The following is a 19667-nucleotide window of genomic DNA, read 5'->3' as shown; positions in this document are numbered from 1 at the left end:
GTCTACCACATTGTAGGTACTCTGTAAGTAGCCGTTGTGAATGTTTTAAGACAGAATTTTAAAAATGATATAAAATATCATGGCTGTTTAACAGGAAGCTCCTCATCTCTCAGCATCTCCACACATTCAACTGCTAGGAAGTTCTGTTGAAGTGTCAGTTTTACTTTCTGTAAATGTATAGATTTAAAAAAAAAAAATCTTTGAATCTTTTAGGGCAGTTTTTATGTACGTTTAAAATGTACAGACTCTCCTTTGAAGAATGCCTTTAAATAGTAATCAAATCTATACGGAATGGATGACCACTTAATTGCATTCCTAAATTCATTCTTCTCCAGCTGCATCTCTGGGGTGCAAGCTTGGGTATCTGCAATGACAGATGTCTTCCTCAGGGTAGAGACTTATAGAGCCCAGCATATCCATGAATGTCACAACTTCTGCTCCTATGAATGGCATGTTTTCTGTCAGGAAAACTCCTCTCAAATTCTATAATATCAAGTCTACATAAATTTTACCAGAATTCTCAATTTCTGCCCAGTATAGTGACTTTTGAGGTCAAGGAGGTTTTTCTTCTTCTGATACTTATGAAGAATATATTTTAATTTAGACTGATATTGGTTTTAATTTAACAAATGAAACAAAACACTAGTAACTTTGGGTTCAAATGAAATAGCAAAATAATAAATTTGAATCCTGTCTATATTTCCATTTGTGTTTAGAAGAATTTTCTTTCCATAAAGCAAGTCAACTTTGCCTGTGATTCTGCTATGAGATATAAAACCTGAAAAATCCAAATGTAATGGAGGGACTTGATAAGGTTTTTTTCAGATGGTCAGTTCATTTTAATAAAAGAAAATTATTTTGATTAAAAGAAATAATTTACACTAACTACAAAGATTGAAATAGGAACTTATTTAGTAAATCACTAATTGCTCTTGCTTTCAGATTAGTAATGAGGCTTAAACAAGGACATACCTATATACATGCGTGTGTGTGTGCACATGAATGTGTATAGAAAATCAAGATGACATCAACATAGCTATTTATGCATTTTAAAATACATCTCTATTTGAAATCTCTTACACAAAGAATGGTCTTTTTAAAAAATGTACAAGAAATTTTAAAAGATTGATACCAGTTATATATCATGGATGTTCTGAGGCTGAAAGATGTCTTGGAAACCATTTTAATACAGTCTCTTCTGAATCCATTCTGTACTTCGGTCACAGGCAGCAGACACTGATTCTGACTAATAAAGTAGAAACCATTTTTTGGAAGGATATTGGGTAATGAGCTGAATTTAGGGAGAACCCAGTTCATATGAAAAGGACAAGACCCGAGACCCTTGATAGGATGTTGGTAGCAAGAACTACTTGAGACATTTCCCAGGATGTCACTCCCAAGATGACTGAGATCCAACAACCTTCTAAACCTTCATTGTGTTTCTTGCCTCAAGATTCAAAATTATGGGAGAGGAACGGGTTGCCTTAATTTGGGTCACTGTGGATCCACCCCTTGGTTAGAGAGTCTTTAAAATCAAATCCCACCAAGATGACCCACAGTGTGAGAATGGTCATTTCCCAAGTGTTCTGGAGTGCTCCCTGTGGAAGTGGAACAAGATGTTGGGTGGACCAAATCCAACTGAAACACCTTCACCTTCTAGGTGAAGGAAATAAGGAATGATTTTCTGCATTCCTGTTGAGATTAGAGATAAGAGATTAGAATGTAGATGGCCTCCTGGCTTGTGTTTATGTCAATGTTTTCATTTTTACTTACTTATAGTTTTCTTTTCTTCGAAAGCATAATCTTACAAAGATGACAGTGCTTGTTTGAAACAGGGCTGGATTTTGTTTGAAACAGGGTTTTGTTTGAAATTTGTTTGAAACAGGGCTGGGTTTTCAGCCTCAGTTCCTCAGTCTCAGATCTCCTATATTCTCCCACAACCTGCCCCTGCTTTGGAAGTACCACTTAGATATCCCTTGAGCCTCTTCACACTCAAGTTGTCTGAACCAAACTCATTATCTTTACACAAAGCTGTTCATCCTTTTGTATTCCCCTCTTTAACTTGTTAAATTACGAATTACCTATGATCTGACCTCAAAACCTGGTTGTCATCCTAGGTCTTCCCTTTCCTCCACACCCAACACCCACTCAGTCACTATGGAATTGCTATTTTTATCTCCTAAATATGTATTGAATCCTCCCTACTTCTGTCCATTCCCTCCGCCTTTCCTTTGGTTCAGCATCTGTGGCCTGTCCTTTCTAGAACCACCATCTCTTCTCCCTGCTTTGGTTCCCAATTCTACTCTCTTCCTGGCCATTCACTAGGATCAGATGTAAATTTCAGATTCACAAGCTCAAGGATGCCAAATTGAAAGCCTTTATTCTTTTATAACTTAATTTTAATTCCTGGCCCTGAGCTTTGATTCTCCCTAGTGTAAAAATCTAATCTTATCCCTCTCAGGTAATGTGAGTCCAATTCAGTGATTTCTCAGGTTATTCGGGATTCTGATGTCTCTTCCCCTCACCCTATTTTCTTTTTCTTTTTCTTTTTTTTAAAGATTTTATTTATTTATTTGACCGAGAGAGATCACAAGTAGACAGAGAGGCAGGCAGAGAGAGAGAGAGAGAGGGAAGCAGGCTCCCTGCTGAGCAGAGAGCCCGATGCGGGACTCGATCCCAGGACCCTGAGATCATGACCTGAGCCAAAGGCAGCGGCCCAACCCACTGAGCCACCCAGGCACCCCGGCCCTATTTTCTTAATATAGAAACAAACAAGTGCTGGTGCAAGATAGAGGGGAGGAGAGTTGCCAGATTTAGCAAATAAAAATATAGGATATACACTTCAATTTGAGTTTCAGAAAACAATAAACTTTTTTAATATAAACGTGCCCTATGCAATATTTAGAGCATCCTAATACTAAAAAAAAATTATTCATTGTTTATCTGATATTCAAATTTAACTGGGCATCCTGCCCAGTTTTGTCTGGCAACTCCAGGGCTGGGGGTTTGTCAGTATTTACTTTCAGATCTTAATCTCGGACCTTGCTATAGGACTGAATGTGCCTATCTGGTATCTCATTTCTCCATTCTTCTTGGCTAACATAACTCCAGTTTTGCTTGGGAGAGAAATGTGTCCAAGGACAGGCAGGATATTTGCTTTTCCCAGTCTCTTTGTAGCAAGGGGTGGCCATGTGACAAAGTTCTGGCCAATGACACCAAAGTGAGAATCTACTAACAGTTATAGGAATGCTTTTGTTTTTCCCATTAGAAAGGAAAGATACATCTGGTGCCACCAACCTCCCCTTTCTTTTTGCCTTGAAGATGGGCACAATATCTGAAGCTATAGCAGCCCTCCAGTGACCAGCAGGGGACGAGCATGAGGGAAAGATTAAGGTAATCCCAGATGCACTGAACTTGCCAGACCACTGAACCAAGGCCAGTAGATTCATACTTTTATGCATCTTGTGCTGTGATAAGTGGAAACCTCTAGTTTTAAAGGCACTAAGAAACAAGTTCTCTTACTTGTAGTTGAATGCATTCTAAACCTATGGGGTTCTGTACAGGTGTCCACCTCTGATGCTCTCAATTCATTCTTCTCTGTCAGATCTGGAAATATATTGACCTGACTCCTTTGATAGTTCCCTGATGCTTCTTATTCTCAGAGTTAACAGCTGTATCCTTCAATTCCCAGTGGACAACCCATACAGGAGCATGTTAGCACACACTCCCTTGTTGTGTCCAGTGACATTATGACAGATATACCAGCCCTCTCTTTCCATTAACTTTTGTGTCCTACATGGAGCCCATAGACTGTTATGGCATTTCCCCCATACCTTCAGCAGCTATGGAAAATTATAGTGGCTGGTTCTGGTCCTCTTTTACTGAGAAACCCTATATGGTGACTTCTACTGTGACTTGTGTAGGGGCAGGTAGAAAGCAGGGGAACAAGAGGACATGGCCTTTGCAGCATCTCTCACTGCTCCTCCTTCGTACTCTCCTCCTTTATCTTGACTGGAGGGTAGAAACAAACAAAATGCTCTTACTTCTTTTCCCCATATCATATGTTTTTGGTCTCATACAAGATGGTGGCTTTTGACCTTTTCCCTAGGAATGTGGTTTACTTCTGCTCTTTATGGATGAGCCCTGTAACAATAGGTGCTATGCATCTGGCTGCTGGATGGGGGAGGGTAACAATTCAGCTCCGACACTCCTTCCAGATAATTTTTCCAAGCTGCAGTCTCATGCAGTCATTTCCCTAACTCAGACCCTTCAATGGTTCTACCTCTACCTTACTCCTAGCTTGGAGTCCAGACTTCTTACCAGGGCTTTGCGGTCCTATCTTTTCTTTTAAAACTTCTCTCCCATCACTCCTCTTTATGTGCTTCATTTCATATCTAAGCTGATCCACGGAGTAGGAAATTCTTGGTGGGTAGAATCTGGGCATTTTTGTTTTGTTGATTTGTTTGTTTTTTTAATTCTATAGATGAGTCTATTGCAGAGCCGGCAGCCGGGAACCAGTAGTGCAGGACTTTACATTTCTCAGAGCATTTTCATATACATAATTTAATTTTGTTCTTAGAAGAATCCTGTGATATAGGTAGAGCATAAATTGCTATGCACATTTTACAAATGAGATGAAATGAGGCCCAAGGAGCTTAGGTAGAACCGGGCTTAACCTTGAGTATCCTGACTAATTCTAAGCCGTTGCCACTCCACACTGAAATTTTTATTGCTCGTAGTATCACATTATGTCAGTTTTAAATACTTAATTGTCCCCTGATTTCTTTTAAAAAAGTGTAATATAATTAGTAGTTCTATGGTTTGGCCTCTGATTGCTCATTAAGTAGAATAATAGCCACCACACAGCTGTTATCCCGTCACCCTCTTTATTTCCTGTATAGTACTTTCCATCATCTAAAATTATTTATTATTTGCTTACTTACTTGTGGGTTGTGTCCTTCCACTGGAATACAAACTTCACAGCGAGAATGAACCCATTCAGCCTAGTACAGTGCCTTCCACTTGGAAAATTTAATAGTTATTCGTTGAATAATTAAATGAAATATTCCTTTGTCACTTTGTCTCTTTGCATATGATCTATTGCTAAATTAGAAGTGAATTATTAACAAATCATTAACTTAATCCTAACTGAAAATAATTCAAATATTCTTAGTAATAGATTTTAATAAACATTTTCTAACCAAACATCCAGTATGAATGAATGAATGAATGAATGAATGAACTTCCATAACATACAGTGAAGCCACTTAATATAGAGTGCATTTTTTATATTGAATGGCATGTTTAATTTTTGCTTAGCATATTGGGTTTTTTGTTTTGTTTTACTGGGGGGCTACTCTATCAAGTACTTTTGGATATTGTAATTGCTATGGTCTAAATGGATTCCCCTAAATTCATATGTTGAAATCCTAACTCCCAAAGGTGATAGTACTAGTAATTGAGGTCTTTGGGAGGTGCTTAGGTCTTGAGGGCAGAGCCCTCATGAATGGGATTAGTGCCTTATAAAAAAAACTGTCTCCAGAGAGACCCCTAGCCCCTTCCACTATGTGAGGATACCATGAGAAGATGCCCGCCAAGAACGAGGAAGAGGATGTTCATCGTAACTAAGTCGCAAGCTGGCACTTTGATCTTGAAATTCCAGCCTCCAGAGCTGGGAGCAGTGTATTTCTGTTGTTTGTAACAGTAACTCAGTCACTATTATTTTGTTCTAGAATGGACTGACAGCTGTCAGCTCATTTTATCTGTCCCTATTAAAGGGAGTTTAGCTCTGGAGCTAATATATTTATAATGTAATTTTACTAAAATAGCTATATTTGGGTAGCTCCTGGCATCTTCCATTAAACTGAAGTTGTTCAGTTACAAGTGTTTGAGGCAAAGAGAGTTTTCAGCTTTCACTCAGGAAAAAAAAAGTGTGATTCAACCTTTAATTTTTAGAGAAGGAAAAAACTACACGGATTTAAAGGATTAAAATAATGTTCTGAGCTTTGGATTTCTTACTCCCAGTTATCGGAACTCATACAAGAAGAGCATTTGTGTGGACATGCTGCGAGATGGTTATCATAAGTCCTTTACTGAGCTCTTCGCCCTGATGGAGAAGTGGGATGCCCTGCGGGAGACTGCGAAAGTTAGGTCCCTTTTGTGGTTGCAGAGACCCCTGGAAGAGCAGCCTGATAAGCTGGATCACTTCTACCACTACCTGACCAGGGCTGAGGCAGCTGAAAGGAAAGGTGAGTGGGGGGACGGTGGGCAGCAGTGCTGCAGGAACCGGAACAGTGAGTCTGTTCCGGTGAGGGAAGTTTCCAGAGTGTTTTGTGCATGAATTGGAAACATTAAGGCATCTGAGCACCATTCATTCTAGACATCTAAGCATCTTTATGGAAAACATGAGAGGGAATGTGGAATCACAAGGCTGCCCAGACCCAGGGGCATCCTACTGATGTCATTCCAAGCCAGGATGACAATGCATAGCACCTGATCACATCTCCAGAATTTTTCAGTGTGTTAAAATCTTTTGTATCGAATACAAATCTTTTCATAGTTTTAAAAATATATATAATCTGAATACTGACTTTTATTGATGAGATACTTTCAAAGAGAACTGTAACTTGAAAATTGTACTGATTTTCTAGTATTTATATAATGGAATCTGAAGGTTTTATCAATAAGTCCTATAGATTTCAATCAGAGAATTTTTATTAGTGAATAGTGAGAAGACATGAGAAGCCTGGAATTCCCAATTATGAGTAAAATTGTTAATTTTATATTTTCCATCATATCACTTCTAATAAATTCCCTTTTTTTGTATCTAAAAATTTTCCAGAAAGTCAATGTTTCAAGTACTGAAAACATTTTAACTTTTACTATAATTATATACTGATATTGTTGTCATGAGGCCTTACTAGTTACATATTAGGAACTGGTCATTTTATATAATCAAAGAAAGGAAATCCTAGAAGTTGGCATATAAATTTGGTAGTTTAAATTATTATTTTTTCAGTTTTTTTGTGTGAAAACACCTTAGGACTCAAAAAGAGAACCTCAGCCCCAACAATATCTATATTTCATTTCAGAGCTTCCTATGGGAAAATAGAGTATTACATAACTTTTTGTAAACCAGTGCTACAAGTGGGGAAAGTTAATGGGGACATGGAACAGTATTCAAGAGGCAGCAAAATCCTCTTAGCCTCTGTGGTGGAGTTAATACATGTTTCCCATCAGGTTGTCACCTGGTTTACAAATAGGAGATATACAGAAATCCTAACAACAAGTGAATGAGTGTGTACGTGTGTGTGTGTGTGTGTGTGTGTGTGTGTAGAAAGGAAGTGAATATTTGTATTAAGAAAAGTATTTAACTGCAGCATTGATTTTGAAAATAGAATCCTTTGGAGAATGTTGAAATGTGACATCTAATTTCTCAAGAAATTAACTGTTATAAATAAAAAATGCTATTGTAAAAAACCTACATTCTAGTTTCAGCTCCAAATTCTGAAGTGATATTTGCACTGAAAATAGAATTGAGCAAGATAAAAGTTTCCCATTACTCATTTTTTCAAGTTGAACTTATCGTATTCACTAAGTGTTTTAAATAGAGGCTTTCACGGGAGTAGCATAAATGTGAATCAAATGCATCACTTGTTACAAAGTGTCATAAATATGAGAAACTTGTCATAAAGCATTTTGTAATTATAAAGAAACTAAAATGCTAAGTAGTCCACCTTAAGGTAGAAAACATTTTAATTTTTTATTTTAAAAAAGTAACTAAGCATTTAAATAAAACTGTTTCTCAGATTCCAAAAGTTAACAAAGTCCAAACTTTATAGTAGTCAATATTTTATATACATGGTATAAGTAAAGAGATACTTTCTTTACTGGGTGTCTTTATCATATACTCATTATAACTAATTTGCATTTGCTAAATGAAATAAAATTACCTCTTGCTCAGAATAACTCTTCTGTAAGGTTATCTCCTTCAAAATGCACTCGCTTTTGCCTGGTTGAAATGTATAAAATGAAAATTATTGCAAAAAACGTTGGAAATACTTCAGTTGAAGTACATGTGAATATTTATATGCCTTTTAAAAAATTTGTATAATTGCTTTCACATTTAACACATGAGCCTTATCGAGGAAAAATTGTGATACATGTTAAAAACGTCCCAGAAAATGGGATAGACATGTTCACTCTTAGTAACTTGAATTAATCCTAAATCTTAAAACATGCCTGCACTTGCCTGTACCCACATGTGTCCACCCACACACTCTTAATCTAGACTATAAACATTTGTTAATGGTGTCTCAGGATTCCATCCTATATGGTCATGAGACATACAGAATCTGAGAAAAATTTTCCTAAAGCAGTGTATCCTTGAGCATTCTCATTGCTTCTCATTGCAAAGACTATCACTCTAGGGTCACAATGAAGTTCATTTAATCAAAGCTATGGCACTAACAATAGTCATCTTGGGTCAGTTCTGTCTCTTGAGACTTACAGAGCAGAAACCCAGAGTTATTTAAATTACTCTTCAAAACATCACTTGCTGTTTTATAGCCAAGAAATATTTTAAGTAAGCGAGTCATTTCTTTTTTGATTATTTTCCCTTTGTTAAGGTGGGGTTTTTTTGTCCCTAATAACATTTTTTTATATTACCCTTTGTTGTAAATCATCGCTGTACCATCTGTAATATTATGATTAGGGCCTTGTGCCCCATGGGGCTAGAGAAGAGATGGCAATAATGGTAATGGGCAACTGAATCAATAGATAATTCAAACATTATTTACACTTGACTTTAAATCATTGTTAAGGGTTAAGCAGCAATTTTTTTCTAATAACATTTATTTAAGATACCCCAAGTATGTTCTATACAAGTAGAGTCCCATAAGATCTTTACACATTTTATATAAGGCAAAACAAAAATAATTATCTGGTAAAATAAGTTTGAGAAACACCAGATGAATTAACATGGACATTAAGCAGGTTGGTTTATTGCAGGACTTACCAGAGCCTTTAACATGCTGATACATATTGTATGGTCACTGAAAGAAGGAACTTAGCAACTGAATTTTCCAAATTTATTTCATCATAGAATCTCCTTTTTAGATAGCAAAATGAATACTGATCTAAATAACAAACCAACAATAAAAATTATTTTCATCCTGTAAATATCTGCTGACAATTCAAGTAAGTGGTCCACAAGCAAGGAGATAAGGATGCTTAGAATGTAAAGGGTATAGCCCATATATTTGGATTGTCCAAAGATTCAAAACTTGAAAATATTCCTTTCTACTTAATACTCTGAAAAATATTTAATTTTTTCTGCTTAGCTGACAAGTGCTTTAAATATGGAATCTTGATGGCTTATACATCTTGTTCTAAAAAAAACCTTTAAGAACTATTGGAAATGTTTTTTCTATTAAGGGGTAGTTACTGAAAATCAGAAAAATTATTTTGGGAGCACTTTTTTTTAAAGAATCTCTTTATATAACTTTTTTAAAAATGGAAGATATGGAATGCTTCACAGACTTTAAAAAGTAATAACTCTCAAATCGCTAAAGATGACAAAGAATATAAAATACTACAAAACGGATTTTAGTGCTCCACTCACCTTAGGTAAAAGGTTCACAATGGAAAGATAAAACGTAAGAGAAGTCAGTTCTGAGAGTATTTGTTTTAAGTAAATAACTCTGGTTATTTACTGCTCTTCACTTAAGCTCTTTCCTATTTTGAGTAACCTTAAGAAGCAGAATGGCTCTCCAGAATTCCCAGCTCTTTCAAAAAATATTTAAAAATAGGGAGATGGGGAGACGTGTTTCTTCTTTTTTACTTTAATGTTTAGGTATAACACTTACTTTGAGATAAATCTTAATTTCCTATGAAATTATGAAGCATCATATGTAAAGGAATGACATAAATTTTAGATTTTTTCTTTTGAAACATTAGAGTGACTTATGTATAGTTCTTGAAAATTACCTTTAGTTGTAATCAGCCTTGCTTCACTTTTTTTTGGGCCCTTTGATTTTAATCTTACAGGAATACTAGTGGGCAATGTATAAATATTTTTCATAATTGCAATCCTTTCAGGAATATTTGGGTTCACTTTTCTGATTGTAGTGAATAATTAGAATTCTAATAGTAGTGATAGTTATAAAATTCTAATAGATAATGATTGTTATAAAAACTCCATGGAAGGATAATCAGAGGTTACCACATATCTACAACTGCGCTTTAAGCACAGATGCAAAAAGACATGAAGATTATGAATTTGTTCATATTCACCAATAGAGTGGAGTTTACCAGACTGAGGCACAATTTATTAACACACACATTTTTGTCCAAGCTTATGATTGATTGCAATGGGGTTTATAAGAGTGATTCACAATTTATTAATACACTTTTGTGTACAAATAGGTCAGGTGCCATTTTAGGAAAAAAGGGAGGGTTTAAAAACTAACAACTAATAAACTAGTAACTGACTGAGTGAGAAGGATGACTAATATTAATGCATTTTCAGCAGAAAAAGATATTCAGAAAACAGAAGCCTGAAAGTCCACTCTTTGTTAGCATTGTTAGTAACTTGTGTTGCTGGAAACATTGCAGAAAGTATGGACCTTATATGGTCATCCTCATCATTATTTGTTGTATGGACAAGCTCATCGTTGTTTTTCCTTTCGGGTAAAAATACTTTTCTATTTTCATATCCTATCTGCTTTTTCATTAATTTTTTTTTTTTTTTTTTTTTTTGCCATGGTTAGGAACATTGCTTTCTCTTGAATCTCTGAATACTCTTCAAATTTTTGATGGGAAAAGTACTTGATGATAACACATACTCATTTCTTCCACAAGAACTGAGAACAGTTCTAGTACATATTATCCTGACTTGGGTCTTACATAAAGTCCAGTGCTCAAACCAAAGAGTATGTCAATTTCTGACATGTTCTAAGTTTTCAAAAAGATTTTTGTTGCTTTTTTTGTGTGCACATCCTTTAACGTTAAGTATTTTTGTGGTTAAAATACAGTAACTGAAGTTTGCATTTCCATTTTTAAAAACAGTTAAACATGTTTTTAAGGAAAAATTAAAAATGTCAATATGTTTGCCCTTTGAAGGGACAGCTGTGAGACATTTTTTCTAATGCAGTTTGTTTCTTTTTGAAGAATACTTTGAAGGTGTCTATAATAACTTGTATGCACTGGCCTGTTACTTCAATAATTCTGAAGACAAATGGGTAAGGAACCACTTCTACGAACGATGTTTTAAGATTGCTCAACTGATCAAAATTGACGGTGGGAAGAAAGAAGCTGAGGCGCATGCGCACATGGGACTTCTCTTCGAGGAAGACGGTGAGTGATCATTTATCAGGCTATCCTGCTTGCTCTGGAGGATTAAGAGTCCGTGCAACCAGAAAGCACGTGGGGATTGAGAAAAAGACCTGAGGCATTAGTATAAGAATGTAAGTTATTGAGATTAAAAAGCAAAGGTGTGTGACTTGCGGACTAACCGTTAAGTTTCCTTGCAGTCATATATCCACCCAAGTGCTCAGGCTGGAGTTCCCAGCAGCATTATCACAAAGAAAAAGCATCCACCTGTACCCATCCATGCATATGAGTCATGCTGTACAATTTTGATTTTTTCTTTCTTTCTTACAGCCATCTGTTCATTTTAACTTGATTTCTCATATATGAAAATGAGAAAAAAGGAAAGCATACTCCATGATTTTCCTGGTGCCCCTATGTCGCCTACATAAGGAACCAAAAATATCTCTATAATTTAGGTATCACTCCATCGTGATTTTATAACAATTTCTGAAGGAAGGTCCTTTAAAAGTAACTTCATACATAATATGTTATCTTAAGACAAGCCAAAGTCTAAAACAACAACAAGGAGCGTCAAAAACGTATTTTGTATCGTAGTTTACTAAGGAATGCAAATAAAAACTTAAAGAGTTAAAATTATTTTTGGAAGGAATGGTGGGTAGATAATATGCAAAGAAAATACATGAAAAGATAGTGTGAATAATGCTATTTCTTTTCCGGAAAAGCTGTCTCATTTTCCAGAAAATTTTTACTTTGACCAAACAGTTAAATTAGAAAATATTTATTAATTTGTGGCTAGGACTTTATAGGACTTTGAGAAAGGTTTAAGAAAAAAAGGTTTTTGTGCTTCAGGAAATTACACATTGTAATCTACAACAGGATAGGTGCTAGGAAGTGGTAAATGGTTGGTTCTGGGGCCATCTTGAGGGCCATTTTCAGGAATGGCCTGAAATTCCGAGAAGTGAGAAAACATACAGACTAAATTCAAGGAAGGCATAATGTAATCAGTAGAGACTGATGAGGGACTTGGAAGATGGGTAGACTTTAGGCAGGTGAAGAAACAAGAACATAATCTGTAAGAGGGAACTACTAATGCATAAACACTAAAGCATAGTTAGAGGAACTAGTAGGAGGAGCAACCTATTTAAAGCAGAAAATGTGTTTCTGAGCAGTGGTAAGAACTCAGAGTGGAAAAGTAAAATAGGGACACAGCCACATTCAGAGTTTGGGCCTAAGCTTCTATATATTCATGGTAAGGAAAGGATAATATTACCATTATTTGACAAGTTATTTGCTAAAACATTTAGCCTATTGTTAAAAGTAGAGTTTTGTCTTTCGATTTGTAAAAGTGGGATAAATTCTTGGGCGTCTGGGTGGCACAGTTGGTTAAGCATCCAACTCTTGGTTTCAGCTCAGGTGGTGATTTCAGTGTTGTGAGATTGAGCCCCATGTCCAGCTCTTTGCTCAGCGTGGAGTCTGCTTGAGTTCTCTCTCCCTCTGCCCCTCCTACTCACGCTCACTCTCTCTCTTTCTCACTTCCTCCCAAATAAGTAGGTCTTTTTAAAAATGGGATAAATTCTTAAGTAAGGTAAAATTCTTGCTTAAGCTTTTATTTTATTTTTTTTTTAATTTTTTTATTTTTTTCAGCATAACAGTATTCATTATTTTTGCACCACACCCAGTGCTCCATGCAATCCGTGCCCTCTACAATACCCACCACCTGGTGCCCCCAACCTCCCACCCCCCACCCCTTCAAAATTCTCAGATCGTTTTTCAGAGTCCATAGTCTCTCATGGTTCACCTCCCCTTCCAATTTCCCTCAACTCCCTTCTCCTCTCCATCTCCCCTTGTCCTCCATGCTATTTGTTATGCTCCACAAATAAGTGAAACCATATGATAATTGACTCTCTCTGCTTGACTTATTTCACTCAGCATAATCTCTTCCAGTCCCGTCCATTTTGCTACAAAACTTGGGGATTCATCCTTTCTTTCTTTCTTTTTTTTTTTTTTTTTTTTTTTTTACAGCTTTATAAACATATATTTTTATCCCCAGGGGTACAGGTCTGCGAATCGCCAGGTTTACACACTTCACAACACTCACCATAGCACATACCCTCCTCGATATCCGTAACCCCACCCCCTCTCCCAACCCCCTTCCCCCATCAACCCTCAGTTTGTTTTGTGAGATTAAGAGTCACTTATGGTTTGTCTCCCTCCCAATCCCATCTTGTTTCATTTACTCTTCTCCTACCCCCTCGACCCCCCATGTTGCATCTCCTCTCCCTCATATCAGGGAGATCATATGATAGTTGTCTTTCTCCGATTGACTTATTTCGCTAAGCATGATACCCTCTAGTTCCATCCACGTCGTCGCAAATGGCAAGATTTCATTTCTTTTGATGGCTGCATAGTATTCCATTGTGTATATATACCACATCTTCTTTATCCATTCGTCTGTAGATGGACATCTAGGTTCTTTCCATAGTTTGGCTATTGTAGACATTGCTGCTATAAACATTCGGGTGCATGTGCCCCTTCGGATCACTACGTTTGTATCTTTAGGGTAAATACCCAGCAGTGCAATTGCAGGGTCATAGGGTAGTTCTATTTTCAACCTTTTGAGGAACCTCCATGCTGTTTTCCAGAGTGGTTGCACCAGCTTGCATTCCCACCAACAGTGTAGGAGGGTTCCCCTTTCTCCGCATCCTCGCCAGCATCTGTCATTTCCTGATTTGTTAATTTTAGCCATTCTGACTGGTGTGAGGTGATATCTCATGGTGGTTTTGATTTGTATTTCCCTGATGCCGAGTGATATGGAGCACTTTTTCATGTGTCTGTTGGCCATCTGGATGTCTTCTTTGCAGAAATGTCTGTTCATGTCCTCTGCCCATTTCTTGATTGGATTCTTTGTTCTTTGGGTGTTGAGTTTGCTAAGTTCTTTATAGATTTTGGACACTAGCCCTTTATCTGATATGTCATTTGCAAATATCTTCTCCCATTCTTTCAGTTGTCTTTTGGTTTTGTTCACTGTTTCCTTTGCTGTGCAAAAGCTTTTGATCTTGATAAAATCCCAAAAGTTCATTTTTGCCCTTGCTTCCCTTGCCTTTGGTGATGTTCCTAGGAAGATGTTGCTGTGGCTGAGGTCGAAGAGGTTGCTGCCTGTGTTCTCCTCGAGGATTTTGATGGATTCCTTTCTCACATTGAGATCCTTCATCCATTTTGAGTCTATTTTCGTGTGTGGTGTAAGGAAATGATCCAATTTCATTTTTCTGCATGTGGCTGTCCAATTTTCCCAACACCATTTATTGAAGAGGCTGTCTTTGTTCCATTGGACATTCTTTCCTGCTTTGTCGAAGATGAGTTGACCATAGAGTTGAGGGTCCATTTCTGGGCTCTCTATTCTGTTCCATTGATCTATGTGTCTGTTTTTGTGCCAGTACCATGCTGTCTTGATGATGACAGCTTTGTAATAGAGCTTGAAGTCCGGAATTGTGATGCCACCAACTTTGGCTTTCTTTTTCAATATTCCTTTGGCTATTCGAGGTCTTTTCTGGTTCCATATAAATTTTAGGATGATTTGTTCCATTTCTTTGAAAAAAATGGATGGTACTTTGATAGGAATTGCATTAAATGTGTAGATTGCTTTCGGTAGCATAGACATTTTCACAATATTTATTCTTCCAATCCAGGAGCATGGAACATTTTTCCATTTCTTTGTGTCTTCCTCAATTTCTTTCATGAGTACTTTATAGTTTTCTGAGTATAGATTCTTAGTCTCTTTGGTTAGGTTTATTCCTAGGTATCTTATAGTTTTGGGTGCAATTGTAAATGGGATGGACTCCTTAATTTCTCTTTCTTCTGTCTTGTTGTTGGTGTAGAGAAATGCAACTGATTTCTGTGCATTGATTTTATATCCTGACACTTTACTGAATTCCTGTACAAGTTCTAGCAGTTTTGGAGTGGAGTCTTTTGGGTTTTCCACATAGAGAATCATATCATCTGGGAAGATGATAGTTTGACTTCTTCTTTGCCGATTTGGATGCCTTTAATTTCCTTTTGTTGTCTGATTGCTGAGGCTAGGACTTCTAGTACTATGTTGAATAGCAGTGGTGATAACGGACATCCCTGCCGTGTTCCTGACCTTAGCGGAAAAGCTTTCAGTTTTTCTCCATTGAGAATGATATTTGCGGTGGGTTTTTCATAGATGGCTTTGATAATATGGAGATATGTGCCGTCTATCCCTACACTTTGAAGAGTTTTGATCAGGAAGGGATGCTGTACTTTGTCAAATGCTTTTTCAGCATCTATGGAGAGTATCATATGGTTCTTGTTCTTTCTTTTATTAATGTGTTGTATCACATTGATTGATTTGCGGATGTTGAACCAGCCTTGCAGCCCTGGAATAAATCCCACTTGGTCGTGGTGAATGATCCTTTTAACGTACTGTTGAATCCTATTGGCTAGTATTTTGGCGAGAATTTTTGCATCTGTGTTCATCAAGGATATTGGTCTGTAGTTCTCTTTTTTGTTGGGATCCTTGTCTGGTTTTGGGATCAAGGTGATGCTGGCCTCATAAAATGAGTTTGGAAGTTTTCCTTCCATTGCTATTTTTTGGAACAGTTTCAGGAGAATAGGAATTAGTTCTTCTTTAAATGTTTGGTAGAATTCCCCCGGGAAGCCGTCTGGCCCTGGGCTTTTGTTTGTTTGGAGATTTTTGATGACTGTTTCAATCTCCTTACTGGTTATGGGTCTGTTCAGGCTTTCTATTTCTTCCTGGTTCAGTTGTGGTAGTTTATATGTCTCTAGGAATGCATCCATTTCTTCCAGATTGTCAAATTTGTTGGCGTAGAGTTGCTCATAGTATGTTCTTATAATTGTCTGTATTTCTTTGGTGTTCGTTGTGATCTCTCCTCTTTCATTCATGATTTTATTTATTTGGGTCCTCTCTCTTTTCTTTTTGATAAGTCTGGCCAGTGGTTTATCAATCTTATTAATTCTTTCAAAGAACCAGCTCCTAGTTTCGTTGATTTGTTCTATTGTTTTTTTGGTTTCTATTTCATTGATTTCTGCTCTGATCTTTATGATTTCTCTTCTCCTGCTGGGTTTAGGGTTTCTTTCTTGTTCTTTCTCCAGCTCCTTTAGGTGTAGGGTTAGGTTGTGTACCTGAGACCTTTCTTGTTTCTTGAGAAAGGCTTGTACCGCTATATATTTTCCTCTCAGGACTGCCTTTGTTGTGTCCCACAGATTCTGAACTGTTGTGTTTTCATTATCATTTGTTTCCATAAATTTTTTCAATTCTTCTTTGATTTCCTGGTTGACCCATTCATTCTTTAGAAGGATGCTGTTTAGTCTCCATGTATTTGGGTTCTTTCCAAATTTCCTCTTGTTATTGAGTTCTAGCTTTAGAGCATTGTGGTCTGAAAATATGCAGGGAATGATCCCAATCTTTTGATACAGGTTGAGACTTGATTTAGGACCAAGAATGTGATCTATTCTGGAGAATGTTCCATGTGCACTAGAGAAGAATATGTATTCTGTTGCTTTGGGATGATTGCTTAAGCTTTTAAAAAATATTCTCATTTCATAAGTGAGGTAGATACTTTTTTAAACTTTTAAAAATTATTATCTTCACCTTGCAGATGAGAAAACTGCACAAAGAGATTAAGCTGCTTAATAGTGAAGCTAGTATTTACTAGTCAGCTAGCTTCAGAGCCTATAGTCACTGCTCTGTGCAAACAAAAGATTGCTTCACTTTCATGATGTGCTAATTATGAAAATTATATATTAGAATATAATTTAGTACATTTTTTATTCTGCTCTAGGAAATTCCCCCCATTGAATAGAATAAAAATTGTTTTTTGTTTCATTTCGTTTCTGTAATTAGAGCAATAATTTTCCGTCACCTGCAGTTACAAATCAGATAATTAAACTGCCCATTCCTGGTTCACAAAAAGAAGTCACAAAAGAAATAAGAAATAATATATGAAAATAAGGCTGTAGAAGTCAGGGCTACATTGATGAAAATGTAAGAGTAGGCCAGCGGGATTCAAATAGCTATCATAGGTGTATTCTGAATTTTTGTATAAAGTAATTGTGATTTTTTTAAGATTTATTTTGAGTCAAAAAAAAATTATTGCAGAAAAAATGCCTAACAAAATTTGCCATCTGAGCATAGAAGAGTACAGTCCAGTAGTAAAGTGTATTCACATTGTTGCACAATCTGTCTTCAGAATGTTTTCATCTTGCAAAACTGAAACTCAGTACCCATTCAACAACTTCTAGCTTCCCTCCTGAATTTTTTAAACCTTTGAATGCATTTCTGTTGGAGAATTTATTCATTGCTTCCTTTCTTTATTCATGTATCTATGCGTTTGCTCAACAACCAGGTACCATGGTTGCCCATATCATTTCAGCGACTGAGGACGGCTGAGTTCAGGAAATGTGAGGGTGGTGCGGCTGTGAGATTACATTCACAGGCCCTTGGCTTGCTCCCATTTTCGTGCCCCACCCTACAGCATGATAAAATGCACCCATACTTCACAGCAAATAGAATATTTTGGCTAGAAATTATTTTTAAGTTACATTGTATTTTTTGTTTTGCAGCCACTCTTTGTCAGCGCCAGAATATTTTTCTATGCCCTTAATCAGTTCATAGACCCTAAGAGCCATGCCTTGATTGCCTGATGGATAAAATGACTGAGTTGGTGTTGCTGAAAATTCTAAACATTGACTTTGAGTGTTGATGTGCTTTGCAAATGGTGACAAGCATCTGTGCAGTTTTTGTAATCTGGGTAGAGTTTTCACGGGGAGGATAAACTAGGACTACTTAGAATATGTGACTAGAGAGCAGTGGGGACTCACCTGGCTGTAGAGCTCCCCCTGAGGTGATGGAGGTGTAGCTTCCGCAAATCTGAGCTGATTGGTCCAGACAAGCAAATGGAGGCCCCACAGCAACAGCTAGGCAGCAGCTGTGCTCAGGGGCAGGGGTGCCCATTCAGGTTAAAGCAGGATACCAGCCGGCAGATGGCAAAGGGCAGGTTGTCAGGACCCAACCAAGCAGGCTGTAGTCCAGGGCATGGCTCCAGAACCCTCAGGGAACTATAGAGCAAATGAACATGGGCAGAAGCCACAGTCACAGGGACTGGGCACCTGGGTGCAGTCATGGCCAGTGTGCAGCCCACCGGCACATATGTGACCGGAGCCTCACCCAGAGCCCCCTGGCCACAGTTGAACACAAGTTCTAGTTCCCACTGCTGTTAAAGATGAGGCCCTAGTACAAAATGTGGCCTGATTTCTATTGACTAAAGGGCTGGCAGTCTCATTCTTCATGTCACGTATCTTCAGACTAGAGCTGGGGTATCAGACATGAGTCGTCATGTACTGACAAGTGCTTGTAGCAAATCAGTAGTTGTATCTTCTTTCAGAATTGTGACCTATTGATAAGGACAAATGGACAAACGGCATTCACACCTCCTCTGTGGAGCATCGGAGAAAGCTCTCAGACACTAGGTTAGTAAGGGATGTGCCCATTCATTCTAGTGCAGCTCACAGAGGTCTAGCAGGGCCAGATGTCGGATGCTGGGAGAGAGGCTTTCTTAAGAAACATGATTAGGGAAACACTGGCTCCTCCCATGGGATGATCTGGGGCCAGGACAACAATGGCATGGTAACATGGCAGAGCCATAACTTCAGTACCCTTCTGCTAGGTCATCATTAGTGGTTGGACCCAACACTAGCCTCTTCCCTGATATGGTCAGGATACTGGGGTCCAAGTCTTGTAGTTGTGATTCTATCAGGATTGGGGTAGGGATAGCAAACTTGGACCAGGTTGACTACATTGTCATTCATTGTTGAGCAAGTGCCAACACTTTTTTCCTTTTCCCAATTCTGATGAATTAGGATCTGAGTCCAAGCCTTGCTTTTGACCGGATTAATGGATTTAGCACTGAGGCTAGCTGGTTTCTGTGGAGCCTTGCAGAAGGCCAGTCTCTTTTCTGAAAGGCTAGCCTGGAGGGATCAGTCTTGAGCAAGTTAACCCTTACTTTCTGTCTACCTCTTTGTCCTCTTCCTCCTCTTCCAATTCAGTGCGTGGCTTATAAATATCATCTTTCATTGTCAGCAACACATTCCCTTTCAACCCGTAAGTTGAGTCCAGACTTTGCTACGGGAGGCCCGGAGGTTGATGAGAAGTAGATATGGGGTGACAACTCTAGAGTGCTGATCAGGTCACAGAAAACAGGTAGAGGAAGACCAGTGTAGGAAGAGCTTAGGCCATGTACGTCTTCAGTTCAGGAGGCCATTACCTGTGATGTTAGTGCAAGGATTAAGTGATGGCTAAC

General features: G+C 37.7%; 1 protein-coding gene across 6 annotated transcripts in view; it reads left to right on the top strand.

Moving 5' to 3' along the window:
* The window catches only part of TTC29 (tetratricopeptide repeat domain 29), a 248836-nt gene that overhangs the window by 35535 nt on the left and 193634 nt on the right, over positions 1-19667 (top strand). For all 6 annotated transcript variants that reach the window (XM_047717589.1, XM_047717592.1, XM_047717593.1 and 3 more), the window contains 2 exons: positions 6025-6248; positions 11170-11355. In XM_047717589.1, the coding sequence (XP_047573545.1) occupies positions 6025-6248; positions 11170-11355 (410 nt within the window). The remainder of the gene's footprint in view (positions 1-6024; positions 6249-11169; positions 11356-19667) is intronic.

Source organism: Lutra lutra, chromosome 2 (genome assembly GCF_902655055.1).
Source record: "Lutra lutra chromosome 2, mLutLut1.2, whole genome shotgun sequence".
In the NCBI taxonomy this organism is placed as follows: Eukaryota; Metazoa; Chordata; class Mammalia; order Carnivora; family Mustelidae; genus Lutra; species Lutra lutra.
The sequence above is the reverse complement of the archived record's forward strand: the minus strand, read 5'-3'. Positions and strand labels throughout refer to the sequence as shown.